The sequence below is a fragment of the Chlorocebus sabaeus genome, chromosome 4, assembly GCF_047675955.1.
Source record: "Chlorocebus sabaeus isolate Y175 chromosome 4, mChlSab1.0.hap1, whole genome shotgun sequence".
Classification (NCBI taxonomy): Eukaryota; Metazoa; Chordata; class Mammalia; order Primates; family Cercopithecidae; genus Chlorocebus; species Chlorocebus sabaeus.
The window spans coordinates 93187744-93200106 of NC_132907.1; the positions used below are offsets into that span (position 1 = coordinate 93187744).

Below are 12363 nucleotides of genomic sequence, written 5' to 3' on the forward strand. Positions count from 1 at the left end.
TCACCATGATGGCCAGGCTGGTCTCAAACTTCTGACCTCAAGTGATCCACCCGCCTTGGCCTCCCAAAGTGTTGGGATGACCGGTGTGAGCCACTGCACCCGATCTGGTGTGCTGTTTTAAACACTGGTGCTTAATAGGCACAGCTGCTCCCAACTCCCATGAGCCAGGTGCAGCGGGTGGACCCAGGGGTCCCGCACGGCGGGTGCAGTGGATGGGACACAGGGGTCCCGCACGGCGGGTGCAGTGGGTGAGACGCAGGGGTCCCGCACGGCGGGTGCAGTGGGTGAGACCCAGGGTCCCGCACGGCGGGTGCAGTGGATGGGACACAGGGGTCCCGCACGGCGGGTGCAGTGGGTGGACCCAGGGGTCCCGCACGGCGGGTGCAGTGGGTGGACCCAGGGGTCCCGCACGGCGGGTGCAGCGGGTGAGACCCAGGGTCCCGCACGGTGGGCGCTGAGGTTGTGCCATGGCTTCTCCATGTGTCCTGAGTGGGTTTCCCGTGGTGCCGAGCCCCCCTGAGCATAGACAGTGACACCTGTGGGCGTGGATCCTGCAGCCCCATGGGGCAGTGCCTTGCCCTGAGCCGCGTGTGCCGGATTGGTTTGTGACTGCGGCTTTGTCCTCACAGCTGCCCTTGTGCCCGGTCGGAGGGTCCCGGGGAGGGACGTGAGCAGAGTGTGTGTGCAGCGTGACTGCCCGTCGTGCACTCACACCTTCCTGGCCACTGGGCGGGGGGCCTGAGAGCCAGAGGGGGCCTGTGGGGCCCGGGACACATGGCCTCTCCCACCGCTCAGGGCAGCTCAGTCTGGGTGCCGGGGTGGTGGTGGAGGCGGTCGTGGTTCTGTGCGCACCGGGCTCACTATGTGTTTGGGAACTTTCCAGGTTGAAAACGACATTTCTGCTTTCACCTACGAGAGGACACTCATGATGGAGCAGAGGTCACAGATGCTGAAGCAGATGCAGCTGTCCAAGAACGAGCGGGAGCGAGAGGTGCGTGGGGGCTGCGGCCACAGAGATCAGACTTTCTGAGAAGTACAGCCGGCTTCGCTGAGTCTTTCCTGGGACTCTCTTGCAGCCCAGGAGGGTTCTCCAGGGAGCATTCCTCAGGTGCTGCGTTGTGGTCTCAGCCCCCGGTCTGCGTGGAGGTGGCAGAGGCCCTGCAGGAGCACAGGAGTGGGGTCAGAGCCAGAGTGCATCGGAGCCTGGGCGTGCGGGTGCCTGGTTAGAGGAATGGCAGCCTGCCAGATGCACGCTCACGTACAGGAACAGACAGGGCCGGGACCGTTGAACTTAGCTTTTCTGACTGAGCAGCGATGCAGGCGGGAGACGTGGGGACCCTCCCCAAGGGCAGTGCCCTCTGACAGGGTCAGCGGCTTCTGAGCCAGATGAGTGCCCGCATGAGTGCCTGCAGCTTCTTATGATGGCTGCTTCGTCTCACAGCCTGAAACCCCAGAGCCCCTCAGCGCCCTTCCCCGCAGCGTGCACAGATTCTGTCCTGTCGAAGACCAAGTGGGAAGGGAGAGTGAGTGTGTGGGGAGGGAGGGAAGTGAGCTGGAGAGGAGGTACCACCACACCCTGCCACCAACACAGACCTGCTCAGCCTCCGCATGTGGAAGCTGCTCGCCCAGCCGCAGCAGCTTTGGCTCCATGGGTACCTGTAGGCTGCTGAGGATGTCCAGGTGTGTCCACCTGAGTTACAGTGGGCTGGGCCCCGTGGCCACTGTGAGACCCCGAGGGCAGGCGTTTCTGGGGTCACTTCACACTGGAGGACGGTGTGGGGGTCACCTGGTAGCAGGACGCTCAGCTCTGTGAGGTCACGGCCTCGTGGGGTCTTCGTGGCTCCCACCAGGCTGGCATCACACGCGTGTCTGTGTCTGCAGACCAGGTGCAGGCGATGGTTTTCTGAGACTACAGTGACAGCGGCGGCAGGGACAGAGGCTTTGCCTGCCCTGGGGCCTCGGCCTCAGCAGGAACCTGCAGTACACGGGTCTGTGTATGGGGCCATATGCGCTGCCAGCCGGAATCACTAAGCAGTGACCATCGCTCTCCCCAACAGAGAAGCGCGGCTCTGCCCGCTCCCAGACCCCAGGCAGGTCAGGGTGGGCACAGATGCAGGACCCAAGGGGGACGCCCGGCTTGTCTGTGGACAGAGACCCCTTCCACAGGGGCCTGGACAGCCAGGAGTGCTGGGAGGACCCACATCCTCTGTTTCTGTCCAGGCCAGGTCCCTGAGCTCCAGCAGGGTCACCCTGGCGTCACAGGGGTTCAGCCCAGGTCCAGCCAGGAGCAAGAATCCACCCACGGCTTGACGGGAAGTTCAGTGTGGAGAGTCGGCAAATGCTGAGCGAGGAGGGATCGGGGGCGGGAACGGCAAGCTCGAGCTCGAGCTCGAAGGGCGCGTGCTGGGCCAGGGCGGGGTTGGAGGTGTCGGTGTCGCTGCTCTGCAGAGGCCGGGGTTTGGCTCAGCCGCTGTGCAGACGCTGGCTGGGCACCCTCTGGTGCCCTACACGGTGGCCCTCAGGGCCAGGTGGGCGGCGCTGGCTCTGGCGAGAGCGGGCAGCCCTTGGGCTCTGGTTTCGCGTTCAAGGCCACGAGAAATTTAGGCCGGGCCAGGCTGTGAGGCGGCTGCAGAGTCAGCCACAGTGAGTAGAGGCCGGGGCCTGCTGTCCATGTCCAGAGAGGGAGGCAGCCCCGGCCTTCCCCAATCTGTGCCAACGTCTTCCCTTGCGGGAAGGACCGGCATCCAAGTGAAGCATTTTTATCTGGGGAGGAAGAACCTGGTCCAGTGAAATCACTCTGGGCCTTTGGCTTTTTAAAATCATCCTGGGGCTCCGGACTCCTGATGCCCCTGGGAGGAGCAGCTCCCCTGGGGCTGCGGCACAGACTCAGGCAGGGCTCCAGCCACGGTGGGAGAGGTGGCCATTCCGGCACATGTGTAAATATCACTTCCAAGGTGGCACCCGTGTCTGGGAGCTCCCACTGGCCTCCCCTTCAGACTGGCCACAATAGCAGGAGGGCGTGAAGGGTACAGGGAGGGAGGGAGGGAGGGAGGACCCTGTGGGGGGTGTTCAACCCCCAGGGACTGTGCCATTGGTACGACCTCACAGTGAGGGCACCACTTCCCCTTCGGCGCCTACAGCGAGGGGCGGACGGTGTTCTCATTTTCCTTGGATTGTCCGAAGTGACCCATGGGACCGGCCCTGTCATTGGCCCCAGCGGTGCCCCACAGGGCCCCTGTCAGCCTGGCTGGCCCCCAAACGTCCCCTGGCTGGTCAGACACAGCCTGCTTCCCTGGGACAGGGCCTGGATGCTGGCACAGCCCCACCTGCCCTGAGCCTCCCTGAGACAGGGACGCCTGCGTGCTGGTTGTGTGGGCGAGCGGGTGGTCTGGGGCAAACACAGTGTGCGTGGAGCCCCGTCAGGTTGGGGGGAGACTCTCCCAGCACGTGTCCCCACCTATCAGCACGGGGTCGTGGGGCCTTTCTCTCCAGTTCAGGGCCAGGGCGGGACGGTGAGGGGGTGAAGATGGGAGGAGGAAGTGAGCGTTTGGTCGGGAAGCCTGGGAGGAGGGAGGCAGCCGCGGGGGCGGCACAGGGCCAGTGTGGGAAGCCAGGCCGGGTCCCGGGGCAGGCACGCAGGCCCTTCTGGTTCTGTGGAAGCCAGGCCGGGTCCCGGGGCAGGCACGCAGGGCCTTCTGGTTCTGTGGGAGCCAGGCCGGGTCCCGGGGCAGGCACGCAGGGTTCTGTGGGAAGCCAGGCCGGGTCCCGGGTCAGGGCCTTCTGGTTCTGTGGACTGGCCTTGCCTCTGGCCCGGCCTCCCAGGTCGTTCTCGCCCGGGGGAGTTTTGAGACTGCCTGGTCTCAACGAATCCCGGGCCCACCAGGCCCAGCTGATCCACGACAGGAACACTGCGTCCCATACCGCAGCCGCGGCCAGGACCCAGGCGCCGCCTACGCCAGACAAGGTGCAGATGACCTGGACCAGGGAGAAGCTGATTGCCGAGAAGTACAGGAACAGAGACACCAGCCTGTCTGGGTTCAAAGACCTCTTCAGCGTGAAGCCGTGAGTGTCCGCGCATGTGACAGATCCTGGCAGTGCTGACCTGACAGTGAGGACAGAGTCCCTTCCCTGACCACTGAAGAGCTTCGGGGCAAGGCTGCAGGCCAGTGGGCCCGTTAGAGAATAGGGAGCCGCCTGAGTGGGCACTGAGGGGTCCTGCTGCTGCCAAGGCCGGGCCCTGAGTTCGGCCCTGTGGCCGGGCACTGAGGGATCCTTCTAGTGCTGAGGCCAGGCGCTGAGGGGTCCTTCTAGGACCTAGGCTGGGCCCCAGTGTTAACCACACAGCTGGGTGCCAGGTGGTCCTCCTGGTACCTAGGCCGGCCCCGAAGTCAGCCCTGCAGCCAGGCCTGCTCTGCTCTGCTGTGCAAACCTCACTACAGCAGGCAGATGAGTGTTCCATGGAGACGAGGAGGCGTGTGCCGGTGGGCACAGAATTCCTGGCCTTCACCCTGTGGGTAGTTCAGGCTGCTGTCAGGCCCCAGGGCCTGCCCCACGCCAAGGCTCCCACTTGTGGCCTTGGGCTGCGAACACCAGGGCTGGACAAGGTCTTTGGGGGTGTGGGTCTGGTTCTGTAGACGCAGCCTCTGAGTCCCAGGGTGACAGCACCAGAGACACCTCTCACCTGGGGTTAGAGCCAGATCGTAAAGCTGGATTCTCAGGAAGGACTGGGGGGTCCCAGGCCCTGTGGGGTGGGACGAGGCGGCGTTCTCCTGGGCAGCCGTGATGTCTGGAACAACCCCGGTGCTCACTCCTGAAGTCAGTAACGCACTCTTGTTTTTCTCTGCTGCATAGAGAATGGGGAAATCTGTAAGTCCACTCGCTGCAACCAGGTTGCCTCCCGGGCCCGGTTGCCCTGCATGCCTGTGTGTGCGTGGCTTGTGTGTGTCTGTGTGCGTGTTCCAGGCCTGTGCCTGCCCTGTGCACACTGGCCTGTGTGCATCCGAGTGTGGCCAGAGCTTACCTAGCGCTGCCGCGGCTTCCACATCAATTTCCTGTTGCCTTTGCTCCCCTCTGTTCACGGTGGCTCCAGCACACACCTGAAGCCTCTTCCTAAGGGAGGCCCAGGAACTGAGACCTGGGAGGTGGCCGAGCTGCTCCGGAGTGGAGGGAAGGCGCGCGTCTCACAGGGCCCGTCAGTCCTTCCACGTCCGTCTAGGTCGAGCGCTAGCTGAGTTGTGTCCCCACGTGGAATGCCTTCCATGTTAAAGCCGTACACCCTGGGGATTGACCGTTCAGTCTCCAGGCAGAGAGGGTTGCGGATCAGTTCTCTGTGTGGTCGGACCCTGGGGTGGGAGCTGCCTGCGTCTGAGCTCCAGGGTGGGTGGGAGGGAGCACCCTGGACGGACCCCCAAGCTGCTCCCTGGGAATCCTCGACGCTGTTTCTGTCCCCTGCCTGCCCCTGCCAGTAACCGCCTGGGCCGTGTTTTCCTTGTGGGCAATGCCTGGGGCCTGAGTGAGGAACGCCTTGGCTGAGTGGCCACACTTCCCTTTTTATCTTTAACCCTGAAATCTGAATTAATCAGACTCGAGAAACTGCAGCTGTGTGGGAGGCGTGCAGGGAATCCCTGTACTTCCTGCTCCATTCTGTGAATCTGAAAGTGCCTTCAGAATAGCGTATTAATTAAAACTGCAGAATGAGGACGTAGACCCAGGAGTAGGTTTGTCACACATGTGCACGCACACTCGGGGACCTGCAGTGGCACCTGTGCCTCCTCCCAGCACCAGGGCTTGCCTCTGCTGGGCCGGGGCAGGGGCAGGTCCCCGCAGGCCTGTAGGGTCAGGAGAAGGTGGGCCAGAATGGATGACGCGTGGGCTTTGTGTTCACGTGGGGCGTGCGTTTGGGACGGCACTAACTCTCCTGGCCCAGCAGTTCCTTGGGGTTGGGCTAGGAGAAGTCCTCAGAAGATCTGGAGGTTGGGCCCTGACCTCTTCTGGGCAGTGCAGGTGTGAGATGTGCGCAGCTTACTGTGACGTCCCCAGGAGCGTGCTTAGGAATGTCTGTGCGTTTGTGTGCGTGCTCGCGTGTACCTGTCAGCGCACCTGCAGGTGGACATGTACCTGCCTGTGTGCACGTCCGCGTACGTGTTAGTATGCATGTCTGCACATACTATGCATGTCTTACATGTTAGTGTGTCTGCACCTGTTTGTGTGCACATTGACTGCACGCCTGTCTGTGCATGATCGTGTGTGCACGTGTTTGTGTATTAGTGTGACTGCATGCCTGTGTGTACATGTCAGTGTGTCTGCATGTATGTGTGTGTGCGTATACACATTAGTGTGCTTATCTGTGCCTGTGTCTGCACTGGTGCTCCTTGCTGTGGCAGCCGGCATACTCCACCAGCAGCCAAGGGACAGGTCCCTGCTTCACCCCAGCACTCACTGCTGTAGACATGCTGCCTTCTCCGACCCCCCTTGCCCCTGGCCTGGTCTCACTTCCTGGCATTGCTGTTTGTCCCCAAACACACTGGTAATTGTGGTCTATCCAGAAGTCGAATTCAAAGTTCCAAGTTCCTGTAACGAAAGCCCCTTGACTGTGCTGTGGACAGAGACCCCATCTGTAATTAGACCAAGCTGGAGAGGAGATGAAAGGCCTCTCCGTGTTCCTCCTGGAAATTGGTGGTTGTGATCAGGTTTATTTGGCTTAAGGGTCAAGTGGATCAAAGGGCGTGAGCCTGGACGGCGTCCTTGGGGCCTCTCCGTGACCCTGTATGGGCGGCCTCTGTCTGTCCACCGCCGCCCCTCTGTGTCCAGGGCACTGGTGACCTCCCCAGTGGGCCACGGTCACGACTGTGCTGACTGCAGCTGGCCTGAGACCCGCTCTGACTTGCAAGTCCACACACGAGCCGGGTTTTTCCAACACAGAAACGCGAGTGCTCCCCTAGGGCTGCCCTCTGCCGGCGTTTCCCGAGGTGGCTTCCTGGAACGCCAGTTCTGCTGCGGTTTCGGGGCCTGCCTACGGAGGGGACCGTGGGGTAGAGGAGGGAGGTAAGCTCTGCCCTGCAGGGGCCTGAGCACTGCACAGCATGATTCTGCAGTGTCCCCAAACCTACTTGGCTGGGGAGTCTCCTGGGGGGGCTGTGGCTGGGCCCAGGCCACCAGGGATGCTTTGAGAGATGGACTGACCACGGCAGCTTTGGAGAGCAGACAGGGAGGGCCGTGGAGCAGAGCTGCGTTGTCAGTGAGGACGGAAGGCCGGGGCTGGACAGCCACACAGTGGAAGTGCTTGTCCTTTAGCCCTTGGCCAGGCAGGGGCAGGGTGGGCTGTGGGAGGGGACCCCAGTAGTGGCCACTGTGAGCGCCTGTGCCTCCAGCTGAGTTCTCGGCAGACCCTGCCCCCCTGGGAGCTTCAGCAGCGATGGCTGCACAGGCCGGGGGGACCTCAGGACCTTTCCTTCCTGAGCTTCTGGGCCCCGCGGACCCAGTCGTATCAGGACCCTCGGAGAGGAGGGGAGAGGAGAGGATGGGAGGGGAGGGGAGGGGAGAGGAGAGGAGAGGAGAGGACAGGAGGGGAGGGGAGAGGAGAGGACGGGAGGGGAGGGGAGAGGAGGAGAGGGGATGGGAGGGGAGGGGAGAGGACGGGAGGGGAGAGGAGAGGACAGGAGGGGAGGGGAGGGGAGAGGACGGGAGGGGAGAGGAGAGGACAGGAGGGGAGGGGAGGGGAGAGAAGAGGAGAGGACGGGAGAGGAGGGGAGGGGAGAGGAGAGGAGAGGAGAGGAGGCGAGGCCACGTGTGCTCAGCCTGACGGGTGGTGCTTGGCAGTGTCTGACACGGGGTTTAGGGGCAACGCCATGAATGTCAAGAGAAATGTGTCAGCCTTGAAGGCGTCAGGCACACGGGACACCCAGACGGCTTCCACTCTGTTCTGCCTGCTTCGCAGACGTAGATGTAGTTGAGAAAGCGCTTGTTGTTTGTGTCATGTGACTATAGCCCTTAGAAGCTTGGCAGCCTTAGTGTGCTGAGTTCTAGGTGCCTGGAGGCCAAAGCACCCACTGCTGAACACCTGCCCCGCTGCAGTCAGCGCCTCTCGCTCGGAGCGGCCGCCTCTGCATCCTTCAGGGTCAGAGGAACCGCCTGATCCTGACTCACAGCCCTTTCCAGCACGTGTAAATGCGGCTCATCAGGGCTCGGCTCAGCCTCATGTCCGGAGCATGGGCGCACCTGCCGCCCGCTGACCGTGCCCACCTCCCCCGCAGGGACCAATCCAACGTCAGGCGGATGCACACGGCTGTGAAGCTCAATGGCGTCGTCCTCAACAAGTCCCAGGACGCACAACTGGTCCTGCTCAACATGCCAGGGCCCCCCAAAAACCGGCAGGGAGACGAGAACTGTATCCTTTCCCGCAGTGTGCCTGCTGGGCATGTGGGCATCCCCTGCGGCTTCTCGCTGAGACCTGGGATTGTGGGTCCTGTGAGCGAGCCTGGCTTCCCGCCTCTCCTTCAGCCCCAGGCCCTGGGAGCTGCGACTGGGATGCAGTGGGGCTCTGAGGCCAGTGGTGACAGGGCCAGAGTTGAGGCCAACCCTGGCATTGGTGTTGGGGAGGGAGGACCCGACTACAGTACCAGCCCCACTGTCCCCGGGTGCTCAGGGCTGCCCTGGGGCTGGGAGGCTCCGTGCTGTGCACCCCCACAGCGGCTGTGCATCGTGGGACGTCTGCTGGGGCTCGGCCCCACCCTGCCCGGACGATGGTGGGAGATGAAGGGCCCAGCTCTCGGCTTTAAGGCCCCCAGCTTTGGGAATTTGTGCTTTGTTGGGAAGGAGAACTCCGCGGTGCATCTGGGCGTATTGGCACAGACAGGGCGATGTCTGGCACATCCCTGCCAGGTCGGCACCAAGAGCCGGGGCCAGTGAGGGCATGTCCTCCACAGGTCCTGGTCAGGAGCTGTGGCCCAGGTCCCCTAGAGACTGGCAAGGACCCAGTCCCTTGGCTGGGGTTCCCTGTCAGGTGGGGTCAGCACCGTGGGCTCTGTCGCTGTCTCTGCTCATCCTTGCTATGGCCACGGTGCTCCTTCTCTTTCCTGAGCTCCGGCCTCTCTCTCCCCTGCCCTGCCTCTCCGTGCCCGGGGGTCTCTCTAATCCCCACCCCTCTTCTCACCTTGGCTCTGGCTTTCACAAATCAAATCTTAGCTAACTAGGAAGAGGATAAAACCTCGCTCCCAACACGATTTCAGCTACACACGCCCAGGTGAGATCAGCTCTGGCCTTAACTCTGCTGACCACAGACATGGAATTTCTTGAGGTCCTGACCGAGGGGCTGAACAGAGTCCTCCTGGTCAGGGGTGGCGGCCGGGAGGTGATCACCATCTATTCCTAACGCCCAACAGCATTGCGGCACGCTGGGATGGGCACGGAGGACAGCGTGGGCGGCCTGCACCTGGGCTTGGCCCAGGGAAACAGCAAACACACTTATACCCCAGTGATGCCACCCAACCTGCCTGTGGGGCTTCCTACGGAAGTTTCTAGGCCCGTCACCTGGGGCCCTCCTGTTCAGCAGCCTTAAACGACAGGCTCGACCAGCAAGGGCGTGGCTGGACGATTTCCTTGCGTCCGAGGGCAGACGCTGCTACAGGAGTGACCTGGACATGGCCGGATCTTCTCGCAGGTCACAAGACGCCAGCGAGCCCTCGCCTTGGTTTCTGGAAGTTCTTTTCTTGGCTGGACTTACCCAGTGGTTAGGTTGCATTTCTACCCCATCCAGAACATTCTTGGAAGAGCACCCGGAACCGAAGCTGTCCCTGGTGATGAAGGTGAAACGTCAGCCCTGGCCGTGGCTCCGCTCAGGGCCCTGGTCACCTCCGAGTCGCTGTGTTCCTTGACTGTCTTTGTGTTTCTGCACCTCAAGGCAGTGAGGCTGGAGGAGTCTGCCCATGCCCGTGTCACCCTCATGTGGGAGCATCTGGGCTCAGCAGGTCCACATTTCACGAGCTGAGGTGTGGGCTGGGGCCATCTGGAAAGGGAACTCAGCTTTTCTGGAATATGGTGGATCATCTGGTGTGTGTGTGGTGAACACAGTGTGTTCGTCAGGGCCTATGGTCCAGGAAGGAGCCCCCAGTTGTGGCTCTGCCATGCTGGGCTGTGGTTGTAGCCATCCGAGTCTCCATCCGCCTTCAGAAAACCAGCCACTTCTTTTCATAAGCACTGACAGGGCCCAGCCCACAGCCACCGCTGCCGTCAGTGCCTCGCACAGGTGAATGCACTGAAACCCAGGGGCACACGCACACGGAGTGAACACTGAGTTCCCCCTACGGCCCATGACAGCCAGGACTCTCCATCCCACCCCACCCCAGGAGCACGGCACATGGTTCAGCCTCTGAGCCGGCTCACACGTGCCATCCCCACCCGGGCGCTCCAGGGAAGGTGGACACGGCCCCTGCGTGGGAGGTCCTCGGGCAGCAGTGGCACCTGGCGTCGGATCTGTCTGGCTGAGTCCTGGGCGTCCCCTCCATGGCCTGTGCCTTGCGTGGAGGCGGCGGCGGCACTGAAGAGATACCTTTCAAGAGCCCAGCACACTTTGCACTTCCGCTGCGAGTTTCTGCTTTACAGGTTGTGGTCACATTTGCAGACTGCGAGCAGTGGCACCGACTTGGGCCTTCCTTTGTGTGTGGCGTATTTATTTATTTAAACACTCCAGGGAGTTACATGGTAAGGAGGTTGTCCATAAAGAGGTTGCTTCTATATTGGAGGCCCCAGATGGCCAGGCCTCGGGCTGCGTCCGGCTTGCACGGTCTCCCGAGGGAATCAGCCCCATCATCGAAGTTCAAATCAGGGCAGAGGCTGCGCTCGTGCTTCCAGACAGTGGTTTCCGCACCAGGGCTGGCGTTGCTGTAGAGTGACGGCTGCCTAGAGCATGTCCCAGACCTCACAGCGGGGCTCAGCAGTTCCCACAGCCTCTGCCTGCCTTGGCTAAGTGTGAGTTAAGCAGCAAAACTCTCCTCCGTGTCTGAACGGGACCAGCAGGTCCTGCGTCCCCTGCACCTGGAGGAGAGCAGGCTACAGGCACGGTGGCTGCTGGGTGCTGGCTCTGAATGTCGGTTGGTGGCTGGAAAACAGCCCTGTGTGCTGGATGCCTCTGAGGGCCGCTCAGTCCTGCACACCAAACAGCTCGTGAGGGCTCAGCTCTGCCTCCACCCTGGGCCTGCAGCCTCTGCAAGCAAGCGACAGGCATCCTTTCTGTTATCAACTCCATGTAACCAGTAACTACGGCCATTTATAATTGACTCCGTTTCCTTTTGTAGGTTCCCTTTGTTCTTTGTATGATTTTGTTAGTAGAAAAATAAAGTCCGATGAAATCTGAGTATGCTGAAGAATCTCTTGAGTCTCATTCAGCATAAAAGTTAGACAACTGGAGAAAATGTACTAGCCGCCCCTTCTCTAGCAGCAGCGTCAGGGCTGACCAGCCACAGCCAACTCGGGTGGCTGAAGAGTGACCATATGAATTGGACGAGGGCTTCCAAATCATGTCATCGGCTTGGAACTGACCTTACCCCAAAATTCCTAGTGCTGCATGTTAAAAGGACCCAATCTATGTATTCATTTTTGAGACCGTCTCTGTTGCCCAGGCTGGAGTGCAGTGGCGTCATCTCAGCTCACTGTAACCTCTGCCTCCCGGGTTCAAGCTATTTTCCTGCCTCAGCCTCCCGAATAGCTAGGATCACAGGCATGCACCACCACACCCAGCTAATTTTTGTATATTACTAGAGATGGGGTTTCACCATGTTGGCCAGGCTGGTCTCGAACTCCTGACCTCAAGTGATCTGCCCGCCTCAGCCTCCTAAAGTGCTGGGATTACAGGCATGAGCCACCGTGCCCAGCCATTTGATTTATAATTTATATAAGGATGGAGGCACCAGAGAGTTGACCTGAGTGGGGACAGCATGTTCTAACACGCGGTGAGATGCCACCTCACGTCTGTGATTGGCCACAGCCAAAACAGTGGAGAATCACGGTGAGGACGTGCGGAATCGGACCCCTCTTGCGGGGTTGCAGCCACATGGGAAGGGCCTGTGGTTCCTGAAAGTGCGAGACACAGAGCTGCCCCTTCCCCGGCAGGTCCACTCCTGGTGTGTGGCACGGCCTCAGGAACGGTTGCACGCAGGTTCACAGCAGCCAAACGACGTGGTCTGAGAACATGCTGAGTCCATGCAGGCTGTGCCTGCTGCGGGCCTCACCCGGCTAGAACCAGGAGCCAAGCTTGGAAGCCTCTTGCTCGGGAGGAAGCTGGACACAAAGGGTCTCACGCTGTGGGACTCCACTTAACGCGAAATGCCAGAGCGGGCCAGGCACAAAGGCAGGGCGTGCACTGACAGG

The 12363-nt window shown here is 61.4% G+C and overlaps 1 protein-coding gene across 6 annotated transcripts in view; it reads left to right on the top strand.

Annotated features, from left to right (window-relative positions):
* The window catches only part of SLC12A7 (solute carrier family 12 member 7), a 101644-nt gene extending 90294 nt beyond the window's left edge, over positions 1-11350 (top strand). For 5 of the 6 annotated variants that reach the window (XM_073014850.1, XM_073014851.1, XM_037985271.2 and 2 more), the window contains exons 21-24: positions 884-991; positions 3884-4062; positions 8253-8386; positions 9279-11350. In XM_073014850.1, the coding sequence (XP_072870951.1) occupies positions 884-991; positions 3884-4062; positions 8253-8386; positions 9279-9370 (513 nt within the window). In that variant the 3' untranslated portion in view covers positions 9371-11350. Of the gene's footprint in view, positions 1-883; positions 992-3883; positions 4063-4851; positions 5371-8252; positions 8387-9278 lie in introns of those variants that run through there. The other variant, XM_073014854.1, reaches the window with a different exon arrangement.
* The last annotated feature ends 1013 nt before the right edge of the window (positions 11351-12363 follow it).